This window comes from Manihot esculenta, chromosome 6 (assembly GCF_001659605.2).
Source record: "Manihot esculenta cultivar AM560-2 chromosome 6, M.esculenta_v8, whole genome shotgun sequence".
NCBI lineage: Eukaryota > Viridiplantae > Streptophyta > Magnoliopsida > Malpighiales > Euphorbiaceae > Manihot > Manihot esculenta.
The window spans coordinates 13,461,918-13,477,139 of record NC_035166.2 but is presented as its reverse complement, the minus strand read 5'-3'; the positions used below and the strand labels follow the sequence as shown (position 1 = coordinate 13,477,139).

At 28.2% G+C, this 15,222-nt stretch overlaps 1 protein-coding gene across 1 annotated transcript; it reads right to left on the bottom strand.

Annotated features, from left to right (window-relative positions):
- Nucleotides 1-562: 562 nt before the first annotated feature.
- On the bottom strand, nucleotides 563-4,868 carry LOC110617700. Its single transcript, XM_021760660.2, has 9 exons — nucleotides 4,614-4,868; nucleotides 4,258-4,439; nucleotides 3,741-3,922; nucleotides 3,360-3,644; nucleotides 3,198-3,256; nucleotides 3,057-3,093; nucleotides 2,880-2,951; nucleotides 1,489-1,813; nucleotides 563-1,133 (listed from the first exon to the last, which is right to left on the bottom strand). The coding sequence occupies exons 1-9, from the start codon at nucleotides 4,738-4,740 to the stop codon at nucleotides 765-767; spliced, it is 1,638 nt and encodes a 545-aa protein (XP_021616352.1). The 5' UTR covers nucleotides 4,741-4,868; the 3' UTR covers nucleotides 563-764.
- Between the last annotated feature and the right edge of the window lie 10,354 nt (nucleotides 4,869-15,222).

Below are 15,222 nucleotides of genomic sequence, written 5' to 3'. Positions count from 1 at the left end.
AAAGAAGAAGGAGAAGAAGAAAAAAAAGAAAAAAAAAGATGATGATGAAAAAAAAAAAAGAATCATTTCATCCTCTTTAAAAACAGAAGAATCAAAAGAAAAATTGAAGAAGAATAAAAAAAAAATAAAAAAAAAATTAAAGAATAAAAAAGAGGAAAAAATAGGAATAATTTAATTTTTTATTATATTTTTAACGATAAAAATAAATGAAAATACTATTTTATTGATATAAAAAAAGGATAAAAATATTTTAAAATATTTTTAAAAATATAAAAACTGACTTAATAATAACAGCAATATATAAATACTTACTAAATTATAAATCTCACTTTCTTTTATTACTTTAACCCTTTGAATTTTCAACTGCTATTTAACTGTTTTTTTTTTAATGTAAAACTCTAGGCCTTTTTTTCTTAACTATTGATAGAATAATTTGAATAAAAATTATATAAATTATTTTCAATAGTTCTCTCAATATGCTAAACACTATGTTGCCCAACAAGCCCTAAAACACATACTAAATATCAAATAAATGCATTGGGATTTTTAATATAATAGCATATGATCTCTCAACTTTAGTGAAATCTCATGTTGAAGCCAATCCATGTCACAGTTTAGCACATACCCATCTGAAAAGAGCTACACTGAGTAATAGTCAATCCTAAGGGCTTGTATAATGTACAAAGTCCCAAAGCATTCCAATGCATACTATCACAGGTATACACAGACTAGACCAAGCTAACAAACTTAAATTAACGCAGCTTTTATGGGGCCTTGTCTCGGCCTTCCATGCCTCCAGACATGAACTGCTTGGTGTAAACGCGATGCCTTCTCTCTCTTGCATAGATTACCCAGAAGATCAACGACAGCATTACAGCAGCAGATACCATCACCAAACCAATGTAGATCCATTCAGTATATTGCCTTAAATCAGGACAGTAAGAGCTACTGATGACAGTGAAAGTTTGTCGAACGAATGTGCAGTCTTCCAAGTTAACCAGGAAAGGACCATAACGATGCAACCCGTAGCTCAAGTTTACTGCAGATGCCATTTGGTTATACAAACTGGGAGTAACTCGACCAGGCGTCTTGCAAATTCCAGATTGATCCTGACATGTATAGTTCTTCCACACCTATTTGAAAACATACAATGGAACTCAGAGTTTCCCTTCCAATTTTTAACATATCAAGCATACTAGGCCATTAATCGAAATTATACTCTCCAACCAAGTTTATAAAACAAAAAGAAGATAAATAACGCATTTGAAAAAAGTCAGAAGCTAATGTCTACAAAACTTCTGACACCTGTAAGTTAGAGCAATTATTTTTGCATTGAAGTGGAACCGATAAAAAGTAAGATGATAAGACTGCAGCAATGGCTAAAAGCTAAAATGGCATAGGTTAAGAAGATTAACTTTCTGAGGCTAAGTGAAAACATTTCCTACATATATATGCTCAGACTAGTTAGCTATCGTCCATAGCTATTACCTCGGTAGCATTGTTTAGGTCCACTTCACCAGAAGCACATTGCCGATCTGTGAAATCAGAATTATACGGGTTGCAAAGAACAGGCATCAGAGGACCAGATTGGTTGTAGTAAAAAGGTCCTGCCTGTGGTGGGAAATTTCTGTTGGAGACATTTTTGATGATGCCATCAACTATATTGACAAGTTGGTAAGTCACTTCCTTGGTTTGTTGCAAGGTTGCCTGAGCAGTTGCATTGTCCACGCAAGGAATTATATCATCCATTGCTGTTTTAGCAGTGGGATTCAGGACCCACTCATCCATTGCAACACATGTATCTGCAACCACACTAGCAGATACAAACAAATGCATTTAGGAATCATATATTTGGCAAAGAAGTATACTCGTACCACCACATTATTTTTGCACTTCCTAACATAGACATGCCACCTGATGCAATGTGGATGGATGCATTGACATACATGCAAATATAGATAGGGGGGAGAGAGAGAGAATTTCAAATCACTAGGTGACTTGCTCTTTTGTTTATAGATGACACTAACTTCAATCAACAACAGGTAACTAGATTATTTTAAACTTTTTTGGAATAGACATACTTTACAAATTATGAATTGCTAGCAGAATCTGTCGGACTCAAACTGACAACCTTGAATTTTTAGGTTAACTGCATTTTCATGTGTTGCTACCAAGTAAGCCAATGCTAGACATCAAGAGAATTACCCCATTGTAACAATTATATTCTAGCCTTAGGTAAAAGAGGGCATGTACTTGTTCACACATTCTAACCCAGTAGCATTCTTGCATCACTTGAGGGAGTAATTACACAATATAACAGTTCTATCATGCAGGCAATCCTACATGGTACAACAAGCTAATTAGAATTTGACAAATAGATATATATATATATATCCTGAAAAGATAGATTAGTGAACCCTTAAAACATGGTAACTAACTAGTTTTTTTTTCACAAAAAGATAACTACTTTGTATACACGTCTTTATCCTATTAGCTTGTTGTACCGTATAAGCATTCTAAACGGTACAACAGTTATATTCTATAATTTTCCCACTTCAGGGGGCAAGATAAAGACGGTAGAAATCCAATGCCTACTCATTCCCAGCACTTTTCTTCATGAACAAAAAACTCAACTGTTAAAATGGCGTGAAAAGCAATACTCCTAAAACTAATAATGACATGTAAAAAATGTATTTTTTGTACAAAAACTCAAGAGTTATTAGACTTGATAACATATCGAAATTTCACGTCTGGTAGTATGACAAAAATCTAAAACAAGCATAACATTGTATATGCAGCGGAATCCAAACTGACAACTGATATCTTTAAAAAAGAACAGAACAAAAAGAAAAGAAAAAGAAGAAGAAAAAAGAACATACTTATGGACAAGAAGAAATACACCACACAAAATAAATGTGCCCGCAACAAGAATCCACCCAAGAATCACCAGGCTGCAATCAGTGTAATTATCAAAATCAAGCAATTTCAAATAAGCAAAATGAAAATCTTTCCAAGTTTAATAATTAACAGAATGGCTCAAGGATAGCATAACTCACAAGTATACAAGACACTGCAGCCCAAGAATGGAGAATACTGCAACCAATAACATCATTCCAATAACATGAGAACACATATAAAGTTTTAACAGCGTAAAATAATAAAATCTTCGACCTCTAGCTCAACAATAACAAACTTACAAAATCCCAGAAATGCCAAAGCAAGCATTACAGCAGCAAGGATAATAAGAGCTAATCTCCTGTAATTAGTAGCAAGAACATAAACACAATAGTTAAAACAATGAATATATATATAAATCACAAGTGAGCAAGCACCGGGAAAAGTTTTAAAGTTTTACTTACATGCTATCTAAACCATCTTGTATATCCTCAGAATTATCTTGAGTACGACTGGAAAGAATGGTGCTAGAGGAGTTGATCTTTGTTTCAATATCACCAATGCTGTTTCGGACATTGCCTGGCAGAAACATATTATTCACAGAAACACTTCTAGCTGCAGCAAGATAATCTGACACATTCCTGAGGTTTTCAGCAGTAACATTTGCCTGGCTCACAACATAATCCAATGTGTGTGTAGTAATTCTGTGAAACTTCTGTTGACCGGTATAGAGAACAACACAGCCAACACTGAAATTGCACAAAGCATAACATATTAATGATGTTACAGAACTGCCAATGAAAACAAACGTGTAGGAATACTAGGTTAGAGGAAGAGGTGATTACATTGCAGCAACTGTGAAGAGAATGAGGAAAATGAGAGAGAGAGCATAGCACATTCTAGAATAGCCATAAGGTTCTCTTCTACAACAGCAATAACAGAGACAGATAAAGGCCAAGCTCAGTCCAAAGAGCACAAACCAAATTCCACCAATTACAAAGAAAGGAGCGGCTGTTAACCCCACAGACTGCAATATTTAAAGGATAATTAGTTTAAAGAATTGAAGAACGAACCCAGAAAAACAGCCAACTAAGAAATAAATAAATCCCAATTACATAACATTTGATGCTTTGTTTTTAAACAAACAATAAAAATGAAAGGTTAAATAATGGAAACCCAATGAAATTATAAGTTTCGATTCTTTTTTTCAAGCACTCAACAATTCAAGATCAAGGCATTATAAGCCGAAGACAATTACAGAAGTACCACCAATTGCAGATGCAGAGGAACAAAAAGTAAAAAAATTATTTTGAGAGAGAGAGAGAGAGAGAGAGAGAGAGAGAGAGAGAGAGAGAAACTCACAGCCCAGTAATGTTCATTGCTGATATTATAGCCACCAGTGTAACGCTTAAAGCTATTCAATGGGTCTTTTCTTCGAGTTCTTTTTGCAGCCAATATCAGAGTGGAATTCGAATTCTCTTCTTCACTTAGCCTTCTTTTCTCCCATGGTACCAATCTACCATCCACTCTCTCACTAACAGCCTCTGAAACCACAGAAAATCATCATAAATCATACAAAACCATGAATACCAGGAAGATGAGATTTTTTTTTTACTTCTTGCCAACCCAGACGAAAGATGGATTTTTTTTTTTCTGGGAAGTACAGAATTCAGAATCATGGAAAAAAATCTTAACAAAAAGAAAGAAGAAAATTTTACCCGGAAAATTTAGAGTCTGAAGATGAGAAGTGAAAGTGGTTGGTGAAGAAGATGTAAAGAGAAAGAGAGAGAAAACAGAACCCACAAGAAGAAGAAACAATGGTGGATTTGATCTATTACGAAACATAGTACTTGGGGTTTATGATGGTTCCTCTGGTTCTATGATTTGCCACAGCTTGAGAGAGTGTTCAAATTACTGAAATACTTGAAGAGGCAGAGATCATTTCGTGTGATGTGAGAGCTTTACGGTTAAGAAAGAAAAAGATTTTATGTTATGAAATATTCGAGAAATTCATATGTTGGCCCACATAAAAAATAAAAGTTACTTGCCACTTTATATTTTTATATAAAATTTTATATAAATAAAAAATTATTTTATATTATTTTTTAATAATAATTTAAAGATAAATTTAGATTAAAAATAAAATTTAATTTTTTTTATTTTTATATAATTTTAAAAGTAAATTTGGCTATTTGCACGACAAGAAATGGCTTGCTGAAAGCAAAGCTATAAATAATAAGGTTGGTGAAAGATCATCCAACCATACCGATCCAGACTGGTGAGACGGCAGAGGAATTTTTGCAATAGCATGAGCTAGTCCATTTGTCCAACTTAATTATTAAATTTTTAAATTTTATAAATTATAATAATTTTTTTTAAAAAAATGAAATATTATAACTCATGACCATTTGCAAAAATAAAACAGTTATAATTTTATATAAAAAAATTATAATAATTACGAAACAATCAATAAGTTTCGGTAAATAATGCATTCAGTTAAAGAGGGAGACTTTTGGGTTCTCAATCAAAATTTTATTTCCATTTATTTATAGAAAATAACTTATATTTCAATAAAATAATTTATTTTTTATTATTTAATTTTAATTTTAGTTTTTAAAAAAATATTAATAAATTTATATATAATAATATTAATAAAATTTTGAAAAATAGAAAATATATTTTTTAAAAAAGTTAATTTTTTAAAAATATTTTTTATTAATTAATTTTTTTAAATATTTTAAATATCATAAAAAATATTTCACTTAGAAATATTTTCTATCTAATAAATGGAATTTAAAAAAAAAATTTATGCTATAGCTTTTAGATAAGTTTATTTTTAAAAAAAATTCTAAAAATTTACCACTTTTTATATTTATATTATAAATTTAAAATTTTAAATAATAAAATTAATCCTTTTACATTTACATCAATTTTAGCTATTTATTTTAATAATTTTAATAAAAAATTGGTACTTTTACATCAATTTTAGCTATTTATTTTAATAATTTTAATAAAAAATTGGTACTTCATGTATTATACCTTGTGAAACTATTTCTCACAAAATTTATTAAATAAAAGAATTTAAATGTAGACATTAATTCATATTTATATCTAAAATTTTAAATTTTAAATATTAAAATTAAATTTTTATTAACTTCTCTCGATTATAATAAAAATGATTAAATTGAATATAAAAAAATTAATAGAAAATTATAATAATTCCTTATAATTTTATATTAATAAATATATAATTTTTTATTTTAAATTTTAAATTTTCACTATATAAAATATAATATATTAAAATATTTTATTTAAAATTTATACTTACTATTATAAATTATTATATATTTTTAATATACAAAAAATTTTATTTTATATTAATAATATAAGATAAAATAAAATATTATATATTTTAGTGTATAAAGTTATTTCTTCGAAATATTAAATATTTTTATTTTGTTGGTTTATATTCAGACAAACTTATAATGTATATTAGTTTATTTATTGATATGATAAAAAAGCTCTATTTCACATCAATAATATTAAATAAAATAAAATATTATATATTTTATATTATAAATTTTTTATATTTAAAATTTTTATTAAATTACAATATATATATAAAAATAAAAATAAAAAGTAAATAATGAAATTAAAAAGAATGATATTGTTGAAATAAAAATATATATTTTAAGGATTATTTTATTAATCAAATAAAATTTTAAAAATTATATTGTAATTTTTTGATAATTTTTTAAATTTAATTTAATTTTTTAATCATAATTATTATAAAATAAAAAAATTGAATCGTGAATGTTTTAATTTTTTTATTTAATAAGTCGTTTAAGAATAATTTTACGTGATCTAATCTAACATGTGAATTAAGAATTTTTTTTATTAAAATAAATAATTAAAATTGAAATAAAAGTAAAGAAATTAATTTTATTATTTAAAATTTTAAGAGTAGAATATAAATATAAAAAATAATAAATATTTAGATTTTTTTATTTAATAAGTTTTTAAATAAAGTAAATAATATTTTTTTAAAAAAATGTATTGATCAATTTAGAATTAAATGACAGTTATATGTCCATTGTTTCATGCCATTTGGCTTTTAGCAATTGTTTGGATAAGACAATGGGGTGTGTGGAAGTGAAATGGTGACTGGGATTTCGGCCTATTCAATTAATTTCCCACGTGCCTTAAATGGTTAGTAGCCTACTTTGGGCATGTACAAAAATGTCCCTATTTCCAAGTGAGAAATTCTAGTTATTTTTTTAGGTGATCATCTACTATTTTTTTATATTATTGGTTGAAAAGTACTCCGCGTCTCATAATTTTCTCATAAATTCTTTTATTTTTTAATTATTTCAAAATAATTATTTATCATTTTTATATATATTTAATATATAAATTAACTATTATTATTTTATTTTCAAAATAATCTCTTATTTATTATCAAAATTTCTCTTTATATTTAATAAAATTTAATATTTTAAAATAAATATAATTAAAAAGTTAATAAAAAGTTATTTTTTAATATGTGTAAAAAATAAAATAAATAAAAATTATAAAACAGAAAAATATAATAATTATAGAAAAAAATAATAATAATAATAATACTTTTTTCGTTTTATAATTTTTATTTATTTATTTATTATTATTTATTTTTTTATATTATAATAATATGTATAGACTATTCTGAACATATTTTATTTTATTTTATTTTATTTTTAATAAATTTTTTAAAATATTTTTTAATATTTAATAAAATTTAATATTTTTAAAATAAATATAATTAAAAAATTAATAAAAAATTATTTATGTGTAAAAAATAGAATGAATAAAGCTTATAAGAGGAATGAAATATAATAAATATTTTTTTTATCTAATAAAAATGAAAAATATTCAACAATAATTCAAAAAGTGACTATGGCTAAAATTTCTCCATTCAATTTCCCTAACGCCATCATCACATTATGTACTCTTTGTCCACGTATTATTTACTCCCCTATTCTCCGTATTACTACTATAAAAACATGTCAGCGGTAAATTATTATTTATATACTTTAATTATAATTATAAGTTAATAATAATAAGTTAATAATAATGATTTGGAAATCACAATATCTAATTCTGTTATGAGACAGAGATTTAATTATTTTTTGTAATAGATAAACAATATTATTAAAATTATAATTTTTTTAAATATAAAATAATTTTTTTATTAAATTATATGGAGTATAAATAAATTAAATTACTTTTAAACTATTTGATATTTGACTCGATAAAAATTTAATTATGGTTAATTCGGTTTTTAAACGAGTTAAATTTAAATTTAATTTTAGACTCATTTAGTAAACGAGCCAAGTTTAATTCACCTTGTTAAGACTCGTGAGTTCGGCTCATTTTTTAATTCATGAGCAAACAGCGAATAGAATCATGAATAGTCTTGTTAAACAAGTTGATATTAATATGATAAGAGAACTAAGCTAAACCTTTCATGTACTTTCATGAATCAAACCTAAATTTTCTAAAATTTAGCTCTATATATTTTAGTTACACTCTTAAGAATCCCATAAGGTGACAAGTTCCTCAAGGAAAAAGAATTCCATAAGGCGACAAGTTCATCAAAGCAAAAAGAATTCCATAAGGCGACAAGTTCATCAAAGCAAAAAGAATCACACAAGGTGACAAGTTCATCAAGAAAAAATCAAGGCACATCTTTGCCAGAATCTCACAAGGCGATATGTTCATGAAAAGAAAAAAATCAAGGCAGATCATTACCAGAATTTCACAAGGCGACAGGTCCATCAAAGGAAAAATCAAGTCACATCATTGCTAGAATCCCAGAAGTTAAGAGGTTCGTTAAGGAAAAAATCAAGGCAAATCATTGCCAAAATCCCACAAGGCGAGGCGACAAGTTCATCAAGGAAAAAATCAAGGCAACTCATTGCCAAAATCTCATAACGCGACAAGTTCATGAAGGAAAAAATCAAGGCAAATCATTGTTAGAATTCCACAAAGCGATAGATTCGTTAAGGAAAAAATCAAGGTAATTAATCGTCATAATCCCACAAGGCGATATGTTTGTTAAGAGAAAAATCAAGGTAATTCATCGCTAGAATTCCACAAGGCGACAAGTCCGTTAAAGGGAACCATAACAGAGATCACAAAAGCCGATAAGTTCATCAAAGAGAACCATCAAAGCGATTAATCGCCAAAATTTTACAGCACAATAAGTTTATCAAAGGGAACAGTGAAGCATTTCATTGCCAAAATTTTGCAAAGTGACAAGTTCGTCAAAATGAACCACTTAGGTGTTTCGTCGCCAAAATCTTACTAGGCGATAAATTCGTCTTACAGCCATTCTTCGTAGGCCTGCTGAGCCTTTGTACTCTTGCAGTCGTTCTTCGTAGGCCTGCTAAACTCTATCTTCTGTAGCCTTAGCATCCCTTAATAGAGAAGCACACCTCTCTTCCAAAGCAGAGACCTCTTGGCAGAGTTGTTGCTACTGATTGAGATTTCTCCACCATCGAAGTCATGCCCTTCAGGTCATCAATGTATTTGTTGAGCTCCTGCTGAAGAACAGTAGCATGAGCCAAGGCCTCGTCATGCTTAGTCCAGGCCTCATCTCATTGACAACGAGTCTCCTCCAAAACAGACAACTGTGTGAGGGCCTCATCTCGTTAAGACTCTACCGCTGAGACCCACTAAGACGACTTGGCAACCTACTCTCCTAACTTCCCCAACTGCTTAGTGAGGTCTACAACTTGCCTCTTGAGATTAATAATATATTCATAGGCCACAGCCATAGTAAGCAGATTCTCATCCTGGCGCGCCTTCTCAATACGACGATCCATGGAGCTCTGAAGAGATTGATTTCGGGTATCAATCTCCATGTACATGCCAAAAGATTGCCATAAAAGAGAAATAATGTCAGAGAAAGTTTAAATTTAGAAGTATTGATGAGAAAGATGAGAACCTTACCATAAGGAGCATCTCTCTCAGACCATCCCCAAAAGCTTCTATGAAGTGCAAGCTAAAGGTTCCCTGCTGCTTAGTGGCCCAGGCCAAATGGCTAACAAGGGCCAAAAATGGGGGTAAGAGACATCTGGAACCCCTCCTAAACATCCTGCTGCACAGCATCTCCATTATAGAGGCTGGTGTTGATTCAGCATTGACCTCGGCAACATTCAATAGCTCGTTATCAAGGGCAGAAGACAGGTTCTCCACCACCTTCTTCCCTTCATCAACAGGAGGGGAAAGGACCGCCTCTATGGGTTCTGAAGTCCTAGCATGCTTGGCAGCCCTACCCCCAATGGCGATATCACCCACAACCATGATGGGAGAAACGTTCAGGGGGGAGACCTAGTGCCCTCCTCTGAGCTGGTCTCTGGTGACTCACTAACCACGACAGGCTCCTTAGGAACCTCCTTTGGAGCAGATGGAGCCTTAGAGGAGGTCGGTGCCTTGGGAGGGATTGACGTCCTGGAGGCTGTAGATGGGAAACCCCTTGACACTGAGACCAAAACTAATAAAGGTGCGGCAGTGCCAGTAGAAGGTCGAGCTGATGATGCTAGAGTCGCAGCCTAGAAAACTTCCTTAGCCACATTGACGACGGACTTGCTGGCCTTGAATGCAGTCAAGGTGTCTTTCATGCTTTCCCTAGATAAGGTGAAGTTCTTAAGGAGCTTGATGTTGCTCATTGGCATGTCGAAGACTGAAAAAGAAGAACCAATTTAATTAGGACTCAAAATGACAAAAGAAAAACAAAAGAAGAAAAATTAAAGGTGCCAGCTTGTTGACAGTCCTGTATGTTGGATATGAGCATGCACTTCTCGACATTATATTTTTTCCTTACAGAGGTCAGTTGAAGAAAGCAAATCTGATCTATGAGGCTTAATCTAGGGAATTCATTACAGCCCTGAGGCACCTCCCCCAGGAGAGGTCAATATCCTAACTAATTCCTCATTTCTCTTATAGCTCAACGATAATAAAATTCTCTGTCCAACCCTTAATCGAGTCCTTATACCCCGCAAATATAGATAACCCAGCTCGGGACTAAAATAATAAAACTCATGGTTAGATCTAACTAAACAAAAGAAAGTACAAAACAATTTGACGGAAGGGGCAAAACCCCAATATAAGCAGATGGACTCAGAACAACATATGAACAAGATGGAATTGGGGGACAATATTCGAAGGGTCACCCTAAAATGCCAGAAGACTTCGATGAAAAAAAGGGGTAAAAGGAAAGGTTAGTTCGAATTTGTGTTGTTTGACAAAAAAAACCAAATTATGCCCCTGCTGAGCATCTATCAGACCTTCCAGCGGTGGGTTAGGAAGAATGATGTGCTCATTAAGAAAGGGAGCCCTATGTATCAACATGGTCGCGAGAGAAATAGTGGGAAAAAGTAGAAGGAGGGACAGAAAAGACTAGACCACCCACCTTAAGAATCCTAGTAGACGCCATGAGAGGAGCGAAACATACCTTGGATCGGAGAATCGAGATTACAGGGAAGAGAGAGGGCAAAATAGTAGAGCAATGAGCAAAAGCAAAAAATTTGAAATTGGAAAAGGCAGAGAAAGAAAATTTTGGTAGAACCCTCCTAGAACTGCATGGTAATAATTAGGATATCAAAATTTACCCCATCATAAATCATGGAATAATTAATGAGCGAATAAAGGGGCACTTGATAACTATCAGACTCCTGATGTCTGGACATGAGACAGCTCAAACTAAAATAACTAGGCTAGAGCTCAACGAGGGTCCAGTACGTGGCTCTAAGCCTCATACTGGTCCAGGACTTATCCACATAAGTCGAATTGGACTTAAATCTGCCCGTGGGATTCTAACTCTAAATATCCATTAGTCTTTATGGAAAAATAGACCTCGTGGTACTCTAAGATTGTGTCCAAGTAATACCGGATGAAATTAAATGATCGTCTAATGAAAAAAAAGGACATAATATAACTGTATGTACTGTTAGCATAAATATAATAGAGGAGTATGAATAGGACGACGGTTACGCATCCAAAAAAAAAAAAAATCAAATTTAAAAAAAATACACTTGAATTTAGACCTGTTCTTAAATATCTGCCATCAACTATTATATATTAATATTTTTTAAAAAATTTTGATATAATTCAATCAATTTAAAGAAAAACCGTTTATTTTTTATTTTATTTCTTTTATAAATCAATAAAAAAATTGAAAAACCGAAGGTTTTGAAATTTATTTGAAAATTAAAATGTAGAATTGAAATTTAAAATTAGAAAATCTAAAAAAATAATTGTTTAAACTTTTATAATATAAATATAATAAATTAATAATAAAATAATTAATTAAATTGAATATAAAATTAATTCTTTATGGAACAGCCGCGTCAAACAATAATCATATGATAAGGAAATGGACAGATGTAAAGAGATATGATTTATGATTTAAAAATAAATAAACCACCACTCTAAAGCAAAATTTTATTTTTCTAGAAAAAAAAAATTGGTTCTTCTCTCTTTTGAGAAATTAAAAAGATGGAACGCGTCAGGCTGTCTTTTAACCACATTCTGTTTCTGGGCTGTTTTGTTCCACCTTTCTTTTTCCATCCGTGTCCTCTCTTCAAAATAATAATAATAATAATAAATTATTATTTAATGTGAAAAAATTTACTAATTAATTTTTTAATTTTAAAATTATATTAAATATTATTAATATTTTAAAAAATTTATTATTTAATTTCTTTATTAATTTTATTATTAAATATTTTATTATTTATTTTTTTATGATATTAAAAAATTTATAGTTAATTTTTAAAATTTTTTAAAAATTTATTAATTAATCTTTTTATATCAAAAAGTATTTTAAATTTTTTTATAAAATTTAGGTTAAAATTAAAAGAACTAATTAATAAATTTTTTAAAATATTAAAAATATTTTAATAAATTTTTTAAAGCTAAAAATCCAATTAATGAATTTAATCATAATAATTTTTACATAATTTATTGAAAACAATAATTAATATGATAAAAATTAAATATGTTATCTTTTTGATGCAGATTGATAGAAATACATTAATAAGTTAATAATTAAATATTATTTTAAAAAATTATATATAATTAAAACAAACTAGAAAGAAATATAATTATACATTTGAGGAATCGATTTATGATCCTCAAATTATTAATAAATATTCTCAATAAATAAATAAATAAATAATTTAAACTCGCAGTGCTTAGAAAGGAAGGATGAAATCCAACCATTGAATTACTTTCCAAGAAAGAAAAGAAGGCATAGGGAGAGGATTGGGATTATAGAGCTATTTAATTATTTAGAAAGGGTTTATAATATTAGCTTGGTTTTAAAGCAAATTTCACCCACTCCGATTTTATTTTATTTTTTTTGGTAAAAATGATTTAAAATATTTGATATTTTTATTATTATTTTGGGGTATTTTTTATTAAAAAAATAAAATTTAATATTTTTATGAAAATATTTATAATAGATTTTAAATTATATTTGTGTAATTTTACTTAAGAATTATAGTTGGATTAAATTATATTTGTGTATTTTTTATTTGTATACTTTATGATATAAATTAAAATTAAGAGATATTATTAATATAACTATTTAAGTTGAAGCCTCTAAAGCAGGTGGTTTTGTCAATCTTGTTATAATTAATTTTATTTATTTAATTCGCAATTAAAGTTGATATCCATATCTTCTTTTGCTTTTTATTGGTTTCTTTGCCAAATTGCGGCTGTTCGAGTCCTTTTCAAAAATCTTTGAGAATCTGCTTTTGCTGGGGATGATAGCTCTTCACATTCCACAACTTAAAATTTACAAAATCTGTCTCATTTCAATAGTTTTAAATTCTCAATATGAAATAATTTTAAAATTTATAAAAAAGTATTTTATTTATTTTTTAATTATTTTACATTTTAATTTATTAATTCAATTAATTTGATTCGATTTTTATAAAAAAAAATTAATAAATTCGAATCGAATCAATTAATAAATAATAATATATTATTTTTTATAATACTGTGATAATTAAAAATTAAAATATTTTAATTGAATTTTAAAAATAAAAATTAAATCGAATAGAAAAATAAAAAAATAATTAAATTTATGAATGAATTCAATTCTATCCATTTTTTTAATTTTAATTAAATATGGCTAGCTTGATCACGTACTTTGCAAGGAATTATATGGTGTAGCTAGTGCATATGCATTTTATATACCACTTACGTGTGATCCACATTCACGTAATAATGAGATTTGTATTTTTGTGAGACTAAGGGGCACTGAATTTATGCATCCCTAACCGTTGAGAAATTTATATTTTTGTGAGAAATTGCAAATAGATAATATAATTCTTGTATATATAACAGTTATATAGTTAATTAATTGAAAAAATATTAATATTTATATTATTTCATATTTTAATTTAAATATTTAAATTTTAAATAAATTGATCCAATATTTATATTTAAATATAATTTTAATCAATTTCAAAATTAAAATTAGAGATAAATAATTTAAATGTTAAATCAGGTTCAATAATTTGAAATCATAATCTTTGTAGATTTCAATACTTTGAAATCTATTAAGTATAAAAAAAAAAAGCAGTGAATCTCAATGGAATTTAATGTTTTAAATAAAATATCAATTTTTCAATCCATTGATTAAATGAAATCATAATGCCTTTTATTTTTAAAATTCAATTAAAATGTGTTCATATTACAAAAAAATAATAATTTTACTAATAAAAGCAAATAAAAACAGTTTATTCATATATTTTTTTCGATGAAATCTTGATAAAATTATATAGGATTAAATAAAATATAAAACATTGAGATTAAAATTAAATAATGTATTAAATATGAAAGAAATCTAAAAAAAAATTAAAGGTCAGAATAACTATAAAAATATTAAAAGGCAAATGAAAGCTTTTAAAGAAATTAAAAAAAATGAAGATTTACTACTTAGTTCATAAGTATTGCTATTATTTATAAGTTAATATCTGTACTTTTAAAAATTTATTAAACGTCTTTATTTTTTGACTTCATAAAAAAAAATCATTCTATCTATTTACAATCATTTTTTCTGTTAAAATCTTAATAAAAGGAGAGAAAATTCTTATAATCCTAAACTATCCTTATTTTTTGATTTGTGATAAAATTTCTAGCCGTCAAACTCATTCTCTAAAATTTTTTCGTAATTTTTTTTCTTCAAACTGAGATGATAGCATATATTGTTGCTAGGCAAAGAGCAATAGAGATTTGGTCTAGGTGAGAGTGATTTGTTTAGTAATGAAATGAACC